The 19,156-nt window shown below is 41.0% G+C and overlaps 1 protein-coding gene across 1 annotated transcript; it reads left to right on the top strand.

Moving 5' to 3' along the window:
- Positions 1-2,768: 2,768 nt before the first annotated feature.
- LOC106877360 (epimerase family protein SDR39U1) lies at positions 2,769-12,467 on the top strand. The gene is made up of 6 exons (XM_089349970.1): positions 2,769-2,912; positions 5,384-5,490; positions 6,674-6,759; positions 8,446-8,567; positions 10,623-10,775; positions 10,877-12,467. Exons 1-6 carry the CDS (start codon positions 2,897-2,899, stop codon positions 11,284-11,286), a joined length of 894 nt encoding a protein of 297 aa, XP_089206096.1. The 5' UTR covers positions 2,769-2,896; the 3' UTR covers positions 11,287-12,467.
- Positions 12,468-19,156: the final 6,689 nt, after the last annotated feature.

The following is a 19,156-nucleotide window of genomic DNA, read 5'->3' as shown; positions in this document are numbered from 1 at the left end:
TCGAGTTGGAGTACCAAATAGGCCTGGATTACCGAGTGGCCAGAAGATTTTTTGCTATGAAGTGTTGTTTTCTTTCTTCTTCTTCTTTCGTTTTGTGACATTCTTTATTGAACTGTTTTTGTTTTTATTTTTTTTTCTTCCTTTTTGTTGAGACTATTTTGATTTCTTTTTTCTTCCTTTAAAATTTTTGTGAAGTGTTTTTGAACTTTTTTCTTAATAACATGGTAAAAACCAAGAACAATGTTGTAGAGTGGGAAATTGTCTCACTCAAGCAATGGGCTTGAGGACCTTGAAAAGAAGACGGTGGTGGTGGTGTGAACCTATTTTAGGTCGCGTGACGCCATCGTCCTCTTCGACAAGGGTGTTATAACAGAAGAGCTGGCAAAATGCTTGCCAGCTAAGAACTATTTGGTGTCCAGGGGTGACAAATATGCAACGGTGAGGTTGCTATTTGACACCCCTGCGGAAACTTGCATTGCAGCAGGCCAGCCCCTGGAAGGGGAAGAACTATTGTTCCTTCCCACATATTGTGGGAAGAAAATAACGAGGGCTTGGGTATGTGGGCTACCGCCTGCTATTCGATTACAATGGATCGAACAGACCATTCGCAAAGGTCTCGGTGGTAGTGGATCCAAGCTCCTCAGTGTTAAAATTAAGGCCGCGACTGACTGGGAGGGGTCAAACGCAGTTTTGACCCTATGGACCCAGTCAGTCGGTGACCTTGTATTTCCCGATTTTTTTCAAGATGGCTGGGGCCAGGTACCCGGTGATATTGAGGGACGCCCCCTCCCCAAGTGTCACCTATGTCTGGAGCCTGGCCATATCAGGAAGAACTGCCCGCAGGGCCGTGGTAAGGCTCTGGAGCAGGGAAAAGAAAAGGTACCCCCCATTGGAGGGGGAGACGGTGGAAGTCGTGGAGGAAGTTGCCTCCACGAAAAGATAAAGAAAGGTGAGCAACAATGGTTTCTCACCAAAAAATGGGCAAGCGGCACATGAGGCGAGGGGGGGGGGGTCCCCCTGCGCCCGCTGACGCAGGTCCCTGCTCCCGTAGCTTCTAAAAGAAAGAGGAGCAGAGGACAGTCGGCGGATGTCCCCGTGTCACCGACTGAACCGCTGGTGGGATGTGTGCCACCAGCATAAAAGGATCTGTCAGTGGGAAGTGTGCCACTGACGGAGCAGCTTGAGGCTCCTTCCCGTGAGGAGGAGGAGGAGGAGTTTGTCCTCCTTTATCACGAGGGTGGGCCTGTGCGAGATTTTTTGGATTGCCTGGTCAACCGAGATCGTAGGTACTCGGACTGCACAGGCAGTCCAATATGGCCTCCGCAGGTGGCTGTGGAGGTAATACAACATAAAGATTTGTCAAGGGTCATGGCGACTTTTGACAAGAAAGATTTCGCATTCCTTTTCACGGGCCCCGACTTGTCGGTGCGGAGTTGTCTGCAAGCGGCAAGTCAACTTGCTTGGGAGCTCCGGTGAAGAGGAGTGATCTTGATTGTTAAATTTAATGATTGTATTTACCTCCCCGTAATATAGCGGTTCGATTAAAGAGAACGATAGAGTAAGTACTAGACTTGTCGATTTGGGATCTGTTCCATCTATGATGGAACAGATCCTCGATTTGTTCGACTAGAGGCGGTGCTCCTGCGTAAACTGCGGTCAAAATGGCTGAAAGAAGTTTTAAAAAATAAACAAAGAATATATGTGTGTGTGTAAATATATGCACATACATAGACGCGCGCGCACACACACACAGACAAAAGCCCACAAATATATAGGGCGGGGGTAAAGATCATGGACTTTTTTTTTCTTACAGGAACACACTATATCGATTGCAGAGATTCCGAATCTGCAAAAAAATCTGCATTTCAAAAGTTTAATCACCCCCCCCCCCCACATACACACACCTCCATAAATTTCTTAAATTTTCACTTAAAAAAAAATAAATTTTTTTGGCGAAATACGTAGAAAAATATGGAGATTGTGATTCTGAAAAATAAAATAAACACCACCCCTTCTCTCCACACTTTGACAAGAATTAAAATTAAAGTGTTTTCTCTACTTAAGTGTTTCATGATGAACACAAACCCAACATGTTGTGGTCGAGGGTCTTTTGGAACTAACAGAGGTATGTAAAAAATTAGATTTTTTGCACACACACACACACATTTAAAAAGTTGATCCTCGGTTTGGCTGTTGTTTCTAGCTTGTCAGATTTCTGGTTGGGGCGGATTTAAATTTTGAATTTTTTTCTTTGGTAATTCGCATTAAAATGTTGAAAATTTGTTTCTAGCACGTCAGGTTTTCTGTTTAGATACTTATTGCGTCTGCTATTTTATAATTCTATGCATGCATGAAACATTAGTAGAGAAAACAACTTTAATTTCATTTCTTGTCATAGGGCCGAGGGGGCGGGGTGAGGTGTGGGTTTTCGTGAAAAATTGAAATTTTACATTTTTTTTTTCAGAATCATAATCTCCGTATTTTTCTACGTATTTCGCCCGAAAAAAAATTTTTTTTAAAGGAAAATGTAAGAAATTTATTGGGATGGGGGGTTAAATTTTGAAATGCAAATTTTCTTGCAGATTCGGAATCTTCCGCCCTCGATATAGTGTTTCTTGTAAAATAAAATTTTTGAAAAAAACCCAAAACGTCGCAAAGAGTGTGCGGTCCATGATCTTTACCTCCACCATATATATATTTTTTCTTTTTTTTTTAAAAAAAAAGAGGAAATGTCTATTTAGTTTGCAACTAGAATTTAATAAAATTGTATTTTTTTTTATGGAAAGAACGAAACCGAACTGCTTGTCCGGTTGAGTACATCGATCTACTAAAATGGCAGAACTGCGCAAACTCGAAAATTACACTTCCGGTATAAATAAAACTATTTTCTAGCAACATGAGTGTTGTCGTTGGTAAGTAAAAAAATAATATTTATGGACCAAACTTTAAACAAACTAATTATATTTGATAAATAATTGGATTGGTTATAATTTAATTAACTGTTACATTTAAAATACCAATTTTGTGTGCATTTTATATGATTCTTTGTATATTTGTTATATAACATAGGAGACACACCGGTTTGTTAAGGATAAACTGTTGATAAAAGAATTTATATATTCTCATAACTTTAATTGTAACCGTTTATTTCTGAACTCACGAAATGATTCTACATTGAATAACATGCCTAGAAACTAGTTTTTCACCCCTGGGGGAAACAAGATACATTTTGCCATATATCGATTGTAGTTACTGTCACATTGTAATTTGTGTGTGTGTGTGTTTGAATGACATTAGGTCGTTGAGGTAATATTTAAAACAAAGGTAAATTAATCCCCCAGACATTTGAAATATTTCATAAACTGTCACCATTGTAGAATTTTAATTCAGTTCTGGGAATTTGCTAACTTTCGTCAATATAATATTGACGACGGAGTAACTCTTATACAAATAGTATTCGGACCGCAGACCATAGACTTCTCCATCTGGCTTTTCGTACTTACAAACCTAAGTTCTACAACACTTACGCTGAGAGTTCGGTAAATATGGTGTATTGCCAGCTTGCTTATATAACAACGCCATATATATATATATATATATATATATATATATATAGGCATTCTATACCAAAGAATATTTTATATATATATATATATATATTATGCTCGTGGTTGGTCAGGCTGTTGTTTTGTAAACAAGATATTGTGTGTATGTGGTAAGATATATTAGCTCACGATCTCACATTATGTAAGTTGCCATTCTTTCGCTTCAAATATGTTAACTTCTATCAAACTTGGCAATTTGATATAAAATAAAATTCCTCTGTAATTAGCGTCTCGGGAAGATACCAAGAATTGCTACTTAAAAACTACAAAAAAAAAAAAAAAAGGTATTCCTTAAAAACCCCAGAAAGTGGAAGAAAGATTGGTGACCAGTGGAGACCTACTGCACTAACTGGAGTAAATGGTCAGTGACTAGTGACCACTCTGTAACATAATACGGCCGAGTAGTAGTAAGAAGATCAATGTTCTGACTTGTCTGGTGAGCAAGCCTCTAACCTCGCTAGCTTCTGAGAGTCTCTAACTCAAGCCTGACTCCACTTGGTCACGTAAATGCTGCTTCCACATCTGATATGGTATCAGGCCCCCTGTATCGCACTTATAAAATATCCTAGGCTCACCTTCATCATCATTTCACGTCCGTTTTCCATGCTAGCATGTGTTGGACGGTTTGACCAGAGCTTTCAAACCGGAGACCCACACCAGGCTTCAATTGTCTGGTTTGACAAGGTTTTTTTATGGCTGGATGCCCTTCCTAACACCAGCCACTTTACAGAGTGTACTGGATGCTTTTTACGGGACACCTGCACAGGTGCTTTTTACATGGAGACAGCATGGGTGCTTTTTACATGTCTGCCTCCATAAAATGGCCACCTCACAAGAAGTCACCAACATGCTCTGACTTCTTGCTCTCAGGTGACTTGTCTCCTCCCTCTACTTTTCTACTACTACTACTGCAATGGCCTCTCCTCACCTACTGTCTCACCTGCTCTTCAAACTCCTCCAAGTACCAGCAGCTGTTAAGGTGCATTGAGGGTGTTTATCTCAGTCCACATTGCTGAAGCCATTGCATTGGGTGAGAAGTCACAACTCCCTCCCCCTCCTCTTCCTTGTTTTCATGCTGTATCAGTTAACATTGTCGCAGCCTGGAGGTTGTTGATCTGGCCTGTGGTGGAGATTGGTTGAGTTGAAGAATGAAAATCTGTTTCTTGGGTTGGGTGTAGAAGTAATTGAATAACACTCGTGAATGTTTAACAGAAGATTTTATTATTGCACAGAAAGACAAACTACATTGACCTTTTACAGATAACAACAGCAATAAATACGTATTGGGAGAGAGAGAGATACTGCTTGGAGTTTACAGCAAGATATTGATACAGCAACATGTGGCTTGCCCAACATAATTGGAAATAATTGTGCTATATTCATGGGAACAGGGGTTCCTGTCTTCTCTCTGTACCATCTGCCATAGCCAACTTCCTGGGTCGTCCGGTTGGTTAAAATGCATGCCACACAGCTTTTATGGTGACCGAAAGTAAAATTCTAGAATGTTCAAGAAAACCTGTCTATGCCGTTGCTTCATACTGATCGGTCACTTAATAGACCAATTGTGTGAAACTATGGTGGTTTGCATGTGATGTCTGACCACATATCCAGGGATTCAGTTTTGAATCCCCACTATAAGATAGAGGCAAAAATGTTTGCCATCTCCAATTCTCTACTAACGTCTACTCATAGTCCTCTCCTCTAACATTAACAGTGAATAATGTGGCTTTATTCCCTTCAATTTATACAGGTTATTTTCTATTTCTATCAATTTGTAGGTGGTGGAAGTGGTTTCATTGGACGTCATCTTTGTAAGAAGCTAAGGTCTGTTGGTTATAAAGTCATAATTGTGTCCAGATCTGCTGGTTTGAACAAAATTACTTGGGTAAGTCACACTGTAAAAACTTCCCTAAATCATCATTTCACATCAGTCCAACGTAGCAAGGGTTGGACAGTTTGAGAGGATCTGGCAAGCTAGAGAACTAAACTATGTTATGCTCCAGTGTCTGCTGTGGTATATTTTTTTTTTACACAACAGAGTGTACTAGGTGTTTTTTTGTTTTTTTTTTAATGCCCCAACATTTGTGAGGTTACTATGTAACTCACAAGACTAAGATCAAACTGGACTGTAGAATGGGAGGCAGCTTTGTGCATGCCTGGTGATGAGAGGTTAAAGTATGAAGGAAGGGGCCAAAACAGAACAGATATTTTAGCATAGAGGAGTTATGTGGCTACTCACATTTCAGAAAAGCAGGTAGGACTAACTGAGGTGGAGCTGGAAAGAGAGATAAAAATGGTGGCAACAGTGCTACAATGATGCTCTCAGGGTGGATAGAACAAGGAGTGGCTGGATAGACTGTCCCCCTCTCTTTAATTCTCTCCCACCTTCCTTTTCCTTAAAAGGGAGACCAAGTATCCCGTCTATAGTAAGACAACTATCTCTGTCCCTCTATTATACTCTAACCTCTAGCCTGGCACACAGCCAATTCCCTCAGTTCCACTCCCTCTCTCAACTAAGAGGTCCTTGTCATGCAACTCCACTGGTGCTAGTGCCCCGTAAAAGGCATCCAGTCCACACTGTGAAGTGGTTGGCATTAGGAAGGGCATCCAGCCATAGGAACTTTGTCAAAACAGACAAATGGTGCCTGGTGTAACTCTCCAGCCTTGCCAGCATGGAAAATGGTTGTTAAAGGATGATGATGATGATGATGATGATGATGATGATGATGGTGATGGTGATGGTGGTGATGGTGATGGTGATGGTGATGGTGATGGTGATGAGTGAAGGGTGACTAAAAATGGAGCAGGGGTGCAAATAAACTGAATGATGAACAAAGGTTGAAGTGGTGGGTGTTGATGATAAATATGAATTGAATGGGAGGTAAGGAAGAGTAGATGATAGCTTGGACATTGGGTAGGGCATAGAAATGAATGGTGGAGGGGTGATCAACGATGCGAATGAGTTGGTATGGGGGGAGGGATGTGTATAGACTTAAATTTAATTTATTTTCTCCCACCAAATGTCACGTTCTTCTCTGTGTTTAACCTTGAGATGTTTCTTCATACAGAAAGATGTTCAGGAAAATGGACTTCCTGATGACTGTAAAGCTGTTGTTAACTTGGCAGGCGAGAACTTAATGAATCCATTAAGAAGGTGAGGTTTTATCGTATGAACTAGTGTGACTAAGTTGTTGTTATAGTCCTATACCAATGCCCATCCAGTAGAACTACAATCAAAGACATTCCAGTGGCAGTCGTTCTATTTCTATATTCAGGCACATTGTATCACAGGTTGACTTTGCCTTTCATCCTTTTTAGGTCAATAAAATAAGTACCAGTTGCGTACTGGGATTGATGTAATCAACTTAGCCCCTCCCTTCAAATTGCTGGCCTTGTGCTAAAATTTGATACCTGTATTTTTTTTGGCTATCATTCAAGAGATAGGGTTGGACTTGTTATCCTTCTGACCCTCGTTTTTAGGATTCAGTAATAAGGGACAGTCCTTTTGTTACTTATTCTCAAGTACTTGGTGACCCTGTCAGTGCAGGTGCCACTTAAAAGCATCCAGTCAACACTGTAAAGTGGTTGGCATTTGGAATGGCGTGCAGCTGTAAAAACCTCGCCTGTGCTTGTGCCATGTAAAAAGCATTAAGTCCACCCTGCTGAGGGGTTGGTGTTCGGAAGGGCACCCAGCCGTAAAAATCTTGCCAAAACAGTTGCAGAAGTCTGGTGCAGGTTCCTGTCAAACCGTCCCACCCATGCCAGCATGGACGACGGATGTTAAGCAATGAGGATTTATGTCTACATCACCATTATAACCACTTGAACCTAATCTAGCCCCCATTCACTTTTGGTTTACTTCTGGTTAGGCAATTCAGTTCCTACAGATGCAGGTTTGGATGTGCGGTTAAGAAGTTTGTTCCTCAACCACATGGTTTTAGGTTCTGTCGCACTGCATGACATTTTGTGCCAGTGTTTTCTACTGTGGCCCTGGACTCATATGCTTTGTGAATGGATTTGGTAATGGGAAATTGAACAAAGCTTATGTGAATATTTAGATATGTGTGTGTATGTCATCATCATCATCATCATCGTTTAACGTCCACCTTCCATGCTAGCATGGGTTGGACGATTTAACTGAGAACTAGTGAACCAGAAGGCTGCACCAGGCTCCAATCTGATCTGGCAAAGTTTCTACAGCTGGATGCCCTTCCTAACGCCAACCACTCAGAGAGTGTAGTGGGTACTTTTACCTGCGACCAGCACGAGGGCCAGTCAGGTGGTACTGGCAACGGCCACGCTCAAAATTGGGTTTTTTACGTGCCACCTGCAGAGGAGCCAGTGTAGCAGCACTGGCAACAATCTCGCTCGAACGTTTTTTTCACGTGCCACCGGCACAAGTGCCTGTAAGGCGACGCTGGTAACGATCACACTCAAATGGTGCTATTTACGTGCCACTGGCGCGGAAGCCAGACAGCTGCTCTGGCAATTATCATGCTCAGATGTTGTGTCTCCTAGCATCACATGATAGTTGTAAATGAGTGTCACCACCATACAAGCTGTCCCTTTCATTTGTAATCTTCCATGGAAGCATGTTTCAAAATGTCTTACTTGGTAATAATTGAGGGTTAGCAACAGGAAGGGTATCTAATTGTAAAAAAACTGCCTCAATAAACTCCATTTGACCCATGCAAGCATGGAAAAGCTGATGACAGCAATGAAGAGTGTGGAGGTTCTGAATAATACTCATTTGAGATTGTTAAAGAATAAAGATGGCATTTTGATAAAATGGAATCCTGCAGTTATTCAAGACATGTTTATTTTAATTGACATCTTTCAGGTGGAACGCAGGTTTTGAGAAAGATCTTTATGACAGTCGTATTAAAACTACCAAAACTTTGGTAACAGCTATTTCAAGTGCCCAGACACCACCAGAAGTATTTGTAAGTACATCTGCCATAGGTAAGTGGAAACCTTGAAAGTTTTTTTTTTCTTTTTACAAGAAAGAATCATCATCATCATCATCATCATCATCATTTCCCATGCCAGCAGGGTTTGGACGGTTTGCTAGCAAACTACAAAGCTGCACCCGGCTCCAATTGTCCGCTTTGGCATGGTTTCTATGACTGGATGCCCTTTCTAATGCCAACCACTTTACAGAGTGTACTGGGTGCTTTTTTACATGGCACCAGCACTAACAGTATTACCAAGTACCTTGCAAAACAAAATCCCTAAGCTGGGAAGGGGGAGTAGTATTGAGGGGTGTGGCTATGTGCCAGTTGGGAGTTTTAAGGTATAGAAGGGGGCAGATATAGGTGTGTTGCTGTAGAGCAGATACATGGATGCCCCAGTCTCAACCCTCTTCCACACAGCCTTCTCCGACCCATTCATCATCTCTCTCTACCTCTCACCTCTTCAGATGTCTAACACATTCAGTCCTTATTCCCACAAAACATCAGTCCCTCTCAAATCCCTTCTCTGCCATTTCTTTCTTACAAGTTGTGACCTGCAACTGTTTCACTGACCTCAGCTCCTCAGTCCCCAGAGAGCTTGTGACAGTGATGGACTCTGCCCCTTCCTCCAGACCCACTAAGTAAAACCATTAGAGTTGTAACTATTCCATCTACAAATACATCATCATTTGATGTCCATATTCCATGTTGGTGTGGGGTGAACGGCTCAGCAAGAGCCAACATGTCCAAAGACTGCATTCTGCTCCAATGTTTGCTTTGGAATGGTTTCTGTGGTTGGATGTCCTTCCTAATGGCAATCACTTTGCAGTGTGGACTGGTTGCTTTTTATCATGCCGCCTGCACTATTATGGTCACCATGCAATTCTCAGGACCACAAACCCTGGAGGAGTGGGGTCAGCTTCATGCTAGAGAGTGGGGTGGTTACTATGAGAGCAGGCTTTGTAGAAGATTTGCATGGCTTCTCATATGTAGGAGAGAGAGAGAGAGAAAGATCAATAGGAAACTGTAAGAGAGAGAACTAATGGTGATGAATAGAAATGGGTGGGAAGGAGAAAGGGGCGGTGGGGGAGTAGACTGCCAAAATTGGTAACGTATACATACCCCTTTCCTTCATAATAAGCAAGGCCATTTCCTGGAAGGTACCAGAATCCTGTCATCTTCCTTACTTATTAAAACCTTTGAATTTGCTAGGTTTACTTCAAGTAAATTCCAGGTTTAGCTTCTGTACCCAAGATTTCTTGTCTAATTCCCCTCTGGATTCAGCTATGAGGACTGGATAATCAGCATGTAGAAGTTCCCATGGACAGCTAGTCCTTAAACTCCTCAATGATGACTTGTAGGGCTATGATGAATCAGAGAGGACTGTGAACCAAACCTTTATGTACTCCTACCTTCACACTAACTCCATCACCACTGATATCATAACCAACTCTCACTTTACTTGTTGTATCCTCATAAATCACTTGTACGGTCCTCAGAAGCCACTCATCTGCACGTCATTTCCCCAATGCCCACCAGATTACTGAATGTGGTACTTGCCAAATGTTTCTTTCAAATCAACAAAAAACAAAAATAATGGTTCATTCTTAGTCCGGTGTTTCTCCTGCAATTGTCTCACTAGGAAGATTGCATCTGTGCTACCTCTACCAGGGTCAAAGCAAGCATCTGCATCTCATCCAAGTCTACTTTATCACAGATGAATCGGTCTGTGACTTTCTCCCTGACCTTCATAACTTGATCTAGAAGTGTGATTCCCCTAAAGTTCTCTGTAAGGCATTCACTAAATTCAAGACTGAAGTCATTTCCAACACTCACCTTATTTGCTACTTCCTTGTACAAAGCTTGTGCAACCTTCACAATCCATTTGTCTACTCCTAGTTTCCTCAGACCCCCAATAAATTACTAAATGTGGTGCCCAGTCAAATTGTTTTCAAAAGGCCACAAACATCACATCATTTTCCTTCCATAAATCGAAAGCCCTACACTTATCTAACAAATGCTACACAAAGATGTTAATCCACAGATCAAATTCTTCCCATTTCAGGCTTCTATGCTCCTGATGACGAGAACAGTTCTACCGAATACAGTCCAGGTGGCGACCATGACTTTCTTTCTGGGCTCTGCTCCGAATGGGAGACAGCATCAACATTAAGTCCCTCCCTCACTAACATTGTACGACGGGTTATTATCAGAGTTGGTAAGTATTTTTTTGTTTCCTTCTCTGAATGTGTTGTTGTTGTTTGTCTACAAAATAAACAAACAAAAGACAGGAAATCCAATTCCTTTTACTACTTTCAGGCATTGTTCTTGGAAGAGACGGTGGAGTCATTCAAAATATTTACCCTGTCTTCAACCTGGGACTGGGTGGAAGAATTGGCTCCGGTAACCAATGGTTTCCATGGATACACATCTCTGACATTGCTGGTATATATCAATACGCCGTTTGTAATTCCCATGTCAATGGAATACTAAATGGAGTAGCACCACAGCCTCTCACAAATTCGGAATTCACACAGACTTTTGCAAAAGCTATGAATCGTCCAGCTATTTTCCCTGTGCCAGAATTTGCTATGAACCTTGTGTATGGCAGAGAGAGAGCCAAAGCAGTACTGCAAGGCCAAAAGATTCTGCCAGAAAGAACTCTGAAATTTGGTTACAAGTTTGAATATCCAGATTTGGTTTCAGTTTGCAAGAATCTCTGTCAGTAGTTTTATTGTGATGTTTTGCATTGTTTTTGGAATTCTGGAATCTCAAACGGGACGTTACCATGGCAACTTCTTTAGTTGAGGTTTCAGTGTAGATTCATGGAGAACACAGGAGATAAATTCTTCAAGTTCTGAAAAATTTACAATACATATATTCTCTTTTACTTGTTTCGTTCATTAGACTGTGTCCATGCTGGAGCACTGCCTGAAAGGATTTTAGTCAAATGGATCAACCCTTGTATTTAAGTTTCTTTCTTAAGCTTCTTACTGCTATCGGTCTCTTTCACTGAATCGCTAAGTTACGAGGACATAAACACACCAACACTTGTTGAGCAGTAGTCGGGGACAAACACACACACACACACACATATATACATGACAGGCTTCTTTCAGTTTCCATCTGTCAAATTCACTTGCAAGGCTTTTGTTGGCCCAAGCCTATAGTAGAAGACACTTGCCCAAAGTGCCACACAGTGGGACTGAACCCGGAACCACGTGGTCGGGAAGCAGACAACACAGCCATTCCTGTGCACATATATATATATATATATATGAAGGAAAAGATAAATCAAATAAAAGTTATCTATATTTTAACAAACTGCTACCATCTATTTCCCATTACTTACAAAAGTTATGTGGTGTCCTCTTTTGTGGTGAGTCAAAACAAAAATGTCTAACAAAGTGAACTGGCTCTAAATTTATTATTTTGCAATGCATATTATGAAATAAATAGCCATGGACCGAAACGGGTAGCATTAATTTGGCTTCTCTACTCCTACATAAAAATTGTTGCTATTTACTTTGTGTGGATTATAATATACCTATTTGGTATACGTGCCTTGGTGATGTGGAGTGCTCCTAATAATATTTAGCTGAAGTATAACCAATCATTCTTTGGTTGATTAAAAGGTACAACATTTATACTAATGTTTGAACACTTTGGTAGCCTGGTTTCAGCATGAAGTGCTGCTGAGGTGAGCATCTAGATTTATTTATTCCTTTATTCTCTCTCTCTCTCTCTATACACACATACACAGGTTCTGGATGTTTCCTAATTGTTGACAGAAAGGTTTAAACAAAAATGTTCAAATTGGGGAAAAAAAAAAGGGAATTTTTAAATGGTAAAATTCAATAATTGAACTTTTGTTGATTTTGAAAATAAATCAATTTTAATTTCCCAATTGCGTCTGTCTAGCGAGTGATTTGTTCTAAGACAGTGTACGGTAACAACAGCATCGTTGTAGAAGAACCATTTAAATCACACACAAAATTGTAAAATTCATTTCATGCAATGTCAAATATTTTATCATTCTACTGTGACTTGGTTTTTCTGCAACTGCAGAAATGTGTTAATACCCAGGTTGCAGTCCATCATCATTATTGTTTTAGCATTCACTTTTCCATGCCTGCATGGGATGGACAGAATCAGTTGAGGCAGATTTTCAGTAGTAGGATGCCTTTCCTGTCACCTACCTCACCTGTTTCCAAGCAGTGAGCTTCCTATCCATTTTCAACTGAATAGGCTGGAATATAATAGGACTAGGGTTTCAAAACATCAAACAGAGCTCACAGTAAGCTCTCCGCCTGGTGTTTGGCTATTAACAAAGGCATTGATTAACACAAAGGTGGAAGATTAACATCATTGTCATTCTGACAATCCAGGAATCTCAACAGTGCAGAGTATATAAGAAAAGTGAGAGACAAGATTTATATTCCATTTGTTGACAGCTGTTTCGTAATATGTATCCAGTTGCGAGCATGGATGATTGCTAGTGGCGATCCCCCAAACAACATCATCACTGCTGCACTGAAGAATAATGGCTTTCACAGAACCACTGATCAGATAGAGCGGAAGAAGAATGAATTCCTCCACTCGTATGCACTCATCAGACCACACATTGACACCCTAGATGTCATAATCGAAAACCATTGTGGAAAGGCTGATAAGGATGGAGAGGAGGAAAAGGAAAAAACACCCGGAAGTCTCTCTGATCTAGTGGCTCCTCAAAAGAATGGATCACCCACTCCTGTGAACGACCAGGCAGAAAAGGATAGTGGAGCCAAGGAAGCAGCAAATAGAAGCCCCTCTGTGCCAGTGATCCTACAAAGGAAAGAAGCCCTCACCCCAAGAGATAACCAGAGGAAAACAGTGCCCACAAGAAAAGGAAGAACGGAACACAGGTATAAAGAGGTAAAAACCGAAACCCCATTCCACCAAACAAAAAGTAGAAAATCCCAAGGTGTATCCAATGCCATCCAAGACCCTACAGGAAATAAGAAATTTGGAAGGCACCCAAGAACCTGCAAATTTTACCTGCAAGGCAAATGTTGGCATGAGGAAGATGGCAAAAACTGCCGGTTTGCCCACCCGACACCCCGCCAAAACTACAAAGGCCTAAATGATAAAAACTTCCCTGAGGAAAGACGACAGATGTCCCCAAGGAAAAAATTCACCAAAGAAGTGCGCTCTTCAGAAATTATACGCAACGCAGCGGCTGAGCAAAAGTCTTTTTTGTGCATGGCGCAAAAGATTGTGCAGCAGCTGACGTGGCTACACCAAGCACAGACGAGGAACCTTGCCCACCACTGCGCAAGACCACCGCAGTCAACAGACATGGGATGGCCTCCCCTAACGCCTGCACAGGCATCACGCCAATAATTTTACTAAGTATTGGGGGCCTGTTGCATTATAATAATAAAAGCAAAATTTCTTTCCTGAGACACCTTGCTGCATGCAATCAAGCCCTATGCATAGCACTCGTGGAAACTCACCTCAGCCCTGATATAGAGGATGCAGAAGGACACGTACCAAAATATGTCATACTGCGAACAGACAGAAGGGAAAGGAGCCATGGTGGAGTTGCTGTATACATCCGTGATGACCTCACACCCCAGGTCTTACTGTCATACTCAAATTCGGTATGCGACACCCTAATTGTATACATAAGACAACATAATATAGTCATATGCAATACATATTGCCCACTGGATGCTCCAAACCACATAGGCAAATTTGAAGATTGCCTCACTAGAATTAAAGAAATCCTCATGAAACTGGAACACCATGTGACCATATTTCTTATGGGTGATTTCAATTTCCCCAACGTCAAATGGCCTGAAGGTCTCATACTCTCAGGAATGACTTATGGCAAGCAAGCACAGGTGGAATGCCTGCTCAACCTCGCCAATGCCCTATTCATGGAGCAAGCTGTTCTCAGACCAACTAGAGCGAATAACATTCTAGATCTCTGCTTCACGAACAATATGGACATCATTCATAATGTGAAAGTGATGCCGACATTAGTTTCGGATCACAACATAATAGAGCTGTCTATGTTTGGGCCGAAAGAAACCAGAGACACACAGCCTAAAGGAAGCACCCAAAATCTCTCCAATCTGAACTTCCACTAAGCAGACTAGAAATCGATCCAGAAAGAGATTCTCAGAGAGGATTGGCCAAAATGTCTCTCCACACCAGACATTGACATGAAACTAGAATGTTTCATGTCTACTGTGCAAGCCATATGCCAGAAATATGTCCCAGAGCACAAGGCCAAAATAAATAGGAACAAGATTCCAAGGGAGAGGAAGATCCTCATGAGACGACGGATGAAAGTTGCAAATCGACTCAACCAGCATCCCAAGAATCGCCAAAGGTCCAGCCTAAAAACGACACTGATGGAGATTGAAAAAAGGTTGCAACAATCCTATGTGAGGGAGAGAGCAGACAAAGAAGCCTGGGTTATAAAAAACATTAAGTCAAACCCAAAGGCCTTCTTTCATTACGCAAAAGAAACAGCCTCAGTACGCTGCAAGATTGGACCCCTCTCCGAAAAGGATGGCTCCCTCACAGACAGTCCAACTAGGATCAGTGAGGTACTGAATGAGCAATTCAAAAGTGTCTTCACCACTCCATTGGAGCACAGACAAGTGAACAAACCAGTGCACTTCTTTGCTACCTCCCCTATAACCAGTGAGGCAGTTACGATGGAATACATCAACATTAGCGAAGAAGATGTACTACTAGCTATACATGAAGTGGACACAAACTCAACTGCTGGCCCTGATGGTTTCCCAGCAATCCTTCTTAAATCGTGTAAGCATACCCTGGCAAAACCCCTCCAGATCCTCTTCCAGAGCTTTCTCGCAAACGGAAGACTGCCAAGCAAGCTGAAGGAGGGAATAATATGCCCAATCCATAAAGGGGGAAGCAGAACAGATGCCAAAAACTATAGGCCTATCTCTCTGACTTCACACATCAGCAAAGTCATGGAAAGGATGATCAGAGGAAAACTGATTGCATTCCTTGAAGAAAATAAATTGCTGAGTGATACCCAACATGGCTTTAGACCAGGTAGGAGCTGCCTGACCCAGCTCTTACAACATTACGACTGGGTGTTGAGGCAGTTACTCAACAACTCAAATGTGGACGTAATATACCTTGATTTTGCAAAAGCTTTTGACAAAGTGGATCATGGTGTGATATGCCACAAACTGCGTGATCTTGGCATAGCTGGAAAACTTGGAGAGTGGTTACATGACTTTCTGAAAGATAGAAGTCAGGCAGTAGTGGCTAATGGAGCCACCTCTATGAAAACACAAATAATGAGCGGTGTTCCACAGGGCACTGTCTTGGGACCATTGCTTTTTATAGTCGCTCTCTCAGATATGCCTTCAAGTGCCCGGATAGCCACTCTTGCAAGCTACGCAGACGATACAAAAGTCTCGCAGAAAATACAGAACTCCAGTGATGTTGCACACCTGCAGCAGGAATTGGACTCAGTTTACAGATGGGCTGAGGACAATAATATGCAGTTTAATGCTGAAAAATTCCAAGCCCTGCACTACCAACGTCCAAAACCGAATATGAAACTTACAGAGTACACTGGTCCACAGGGAATTTCAATCAGTGAGACCTGGGTATCGACATGAGTGATGATACCTCTTTCCAAGTGCACATTACCAGAATGGCAACAAAGTGCAGACGATTGGCTGGATGGATCCTGAGAACATTCAGAACCAGAGATAAGGAAACCAAATTTTGGCATTGAAAGTTACACCAATGCCAGAACGGAACGACACTGTATAGTGCCAAAGATACCAGCAATGCCATCGCGCTTCAGGACCAGTTACTGCAACAACTTGGGATTCAGGGGCCCACAGCTTTTTAATATTCTCCCAAAGAATAAATGAAATGAGCTTAAATTTGGCAACTGGCCCCGATGGTTTCCCGGCTGTCCTCTTAAAGTCGTGTAAACAAGAATTAGCAGGACCACTCCGGATACTCTTCCAGAGTTTCCTTGCTAATGGTAAACTTCCCAAAAAGCTGAATGAAGGCACCATATATCCTATCCATAAAGGCGGAAGCAGAGCAGAGGCTGGGAACTACAGGCCCATCTCTCTGACTTCACATATTAGCAAAGTCATGGAACGAATTGTCAGAAAGAGATTGATTGCGTTCCTAGAAGAAAATGATTTGCTGAATGAGACCCAGTATGGTTTCCGTCCAGGTAGAAGCTGCCTCACACAGCTCCTGCAGCATTATGACTGGGTCCTGAAGCAGCTACTTGACCATTCAAATGTTGATGTGATATATCTCGACTTTGCAAAAGCCTTTGACAAAGTCATGTTGACTCTATGGAAGACATTTGTCCTGAGCCGCCTAGACTATTGCTCTCAGTTGTGGTCACCACACAGTGTCAAACGGACAGCAGAACTTGAGGCAATTCAGAGGCACTATACAAAAAAGATCACCACAGTCTAGCAGATGAACTACAGGGAGCGACTGCAGGCACTAGGTCTCTAGTCCCTGGAACGCAGGCGGGAGAGATATGTAATTTAAGGAGGATTGCTGGGAAACCATCAGGGCCAGCAGTTGAGCTTGTGTCCACTTCATGTATAGCTAGTAGTACATCTTTTTCGCTAATGTTGATGTATTCCATCGTAACTGCCTCACTGGTTATAGGGGAGGTAGCAAAGAAGTGCACTGGTTTGTTCACTTGTCTGTGCTCCAATGGAGTGGTGAAGACACTTTTGAATTGCTCATTCAGTACCTCACTGATCCTAGTTGGACTGTCTGTGAGGGAGCCATCCTTTTCGGAGAGGGGTCCAATCTTGCAGCGTACTGAGGCTGTTTCTTTTGCGTAATGAAAGAAGGCCTTTGGGTTTGACTTAATGTTTTTTATAACCCAGGCTTCTTTGTCTGCTCTCTCCTTCACATAGGATTGTTGCAGCCTTTTTTCGATCTCCATCACTGTCGTTTTTAGGCGGGACCTTTGGCCATTCTGGGGATGCTGGTTGAGTCGATTTGCAACTTTTGGCCGTCGTCTCATGAGGATCTTCCTCTCCCTTGGAATCTTGTTCCCATTTGTTTCTGCCTTGTGCTCTGGGACATATTTCTGGCTTATGGCTTGCACAGTAGACATGAAACATTCTAGTTTCATGTCAATGTCTGGTGTGGAGAGACATTTTGGCCAATCCTCTCTGAGGATCTCTTTCTGAATCGATTTCCAGTCCGCTTTGTGGAAGTTCAGATTGGAGAGATTTTGGGTGCTTCCTTTAGGCTGTATGTCTCTGGTTTCTTTTGGCCCAAACATAGACAGCTCTATTATGTTGTGATCTGAAACTAATGTCGGTGTCACTTTCACATCATGAATGATGTCCGTATTGTTCGTGAAGCAGAGATCTAGAATGTTATTCGCTCTAGTCGGTCTGAGAACAGTTTGCTCCATGAATAGGGCATTGGTGAGGTTGAGCAGGCATATAAATATATATTTATATATATATATATATATATATATATATATATATATATATATATATTTATATATTTATTTATTTATAAATATATTTATTTATATATTTATTTATATATTTATTTATTTATAAATATATATATGACTGGAGCCTGGTGTTGCCATCCGGTTTCACCAGTCCTCAGTCAAATCGTCCAACCCATGCTAGCATGGAAAGCGGACGTTAAACGATGATGATGATGATGATGATGATATATTTATTTACAAATATATATATTTATATATTTATTTACAAATATATATATTTATATATTTATTTACAAATATATATATTTATATATTTATTTATAAATATATATATATTTATATATTTATTTATAAATATATATATATTTATATATTTATTTATAAATATATATATATTTATATATTTATTTATAAATATATATATATTTATATATTTATATATTTATTTATAAATATATATATCTATATATTTATATATTTATATATTTATTTATAAATATATTTATATATTTATTTGTATATATATATATTTATATATTTATTTGTATATATATATATTTATATATTTATTTGTATATATATATATTTATTTGTATATATATATATTTATATGTATGTATATATATATATTTATATGTATATATATATATTTATTTATATGTATATATATATATTTATTTATATGTATATATATATATTTATTTATATGTATCATCATCATCATCATCGTTTAACGTCCGCTTTCCATGCTAGCATGGGTTGGACGATTTGACTGAGGACTGGTGAAACCGGATGGCAACACCAGGCTCCAGTCTGATTTGGCAGAGTTTCTACAGCTGGATGCCCTTCCTAACGCCAACCACTCAGAGAGTGTAGTGGGTGCTTTTACGTGTCACCCGCACGAAAACGGCCACGCTCGAAATGGTGTCTTTTATGTGCCACCCGCACAAGCCAGTCCAGGGGCACTGGCAACGATCTCGCTCGAAAATCCTACAGGAGCCAGTCAGGCGGTACTGGCAACGGCCACGCTCAAAATGGTGCATCTCATGTGCCACCCGCACAAGAACCAGTCCAGGGGCACTGGCAACGAT

Source organism: Octopus bimaculoides, chromosome 3, assembly GCF_046866305.1.
Source record: "Octopus bimaculoides isolate indiv1 chromosome 3, ASM4686630v1, whole genome shotgun sequence".
NCBI classification, from domain to species: Eukaryota; Metazoa; Mollusca; class Cephalopoda; order Octopoda; family Octopodidae; genus Octopus; species Octopus bimaculoides.
Note: the sequence above shows the minus strand (reverse complement) of the source record. Positions and strands in the feature narration are given on the sequence as shown.

Coding starts and splice junctions, on each gene's coding strand:
- LOC106877360 (XM_089349970.1), top strand. Junction 8,568..10,622: donor TGTAAGTACATCTGCCATAG/GTAAGTGGAAAC, acceptor TTCCCATTTCAG/GCTTCTATGCTCCTGATGAC. Junction 10,776..10,876: donor ACGGGTTATTATCAGAGTTG/GTAAGTATTTTT, acceptor TACTACTTTCAG/GCATTGTTCTTGGAAGAGAC.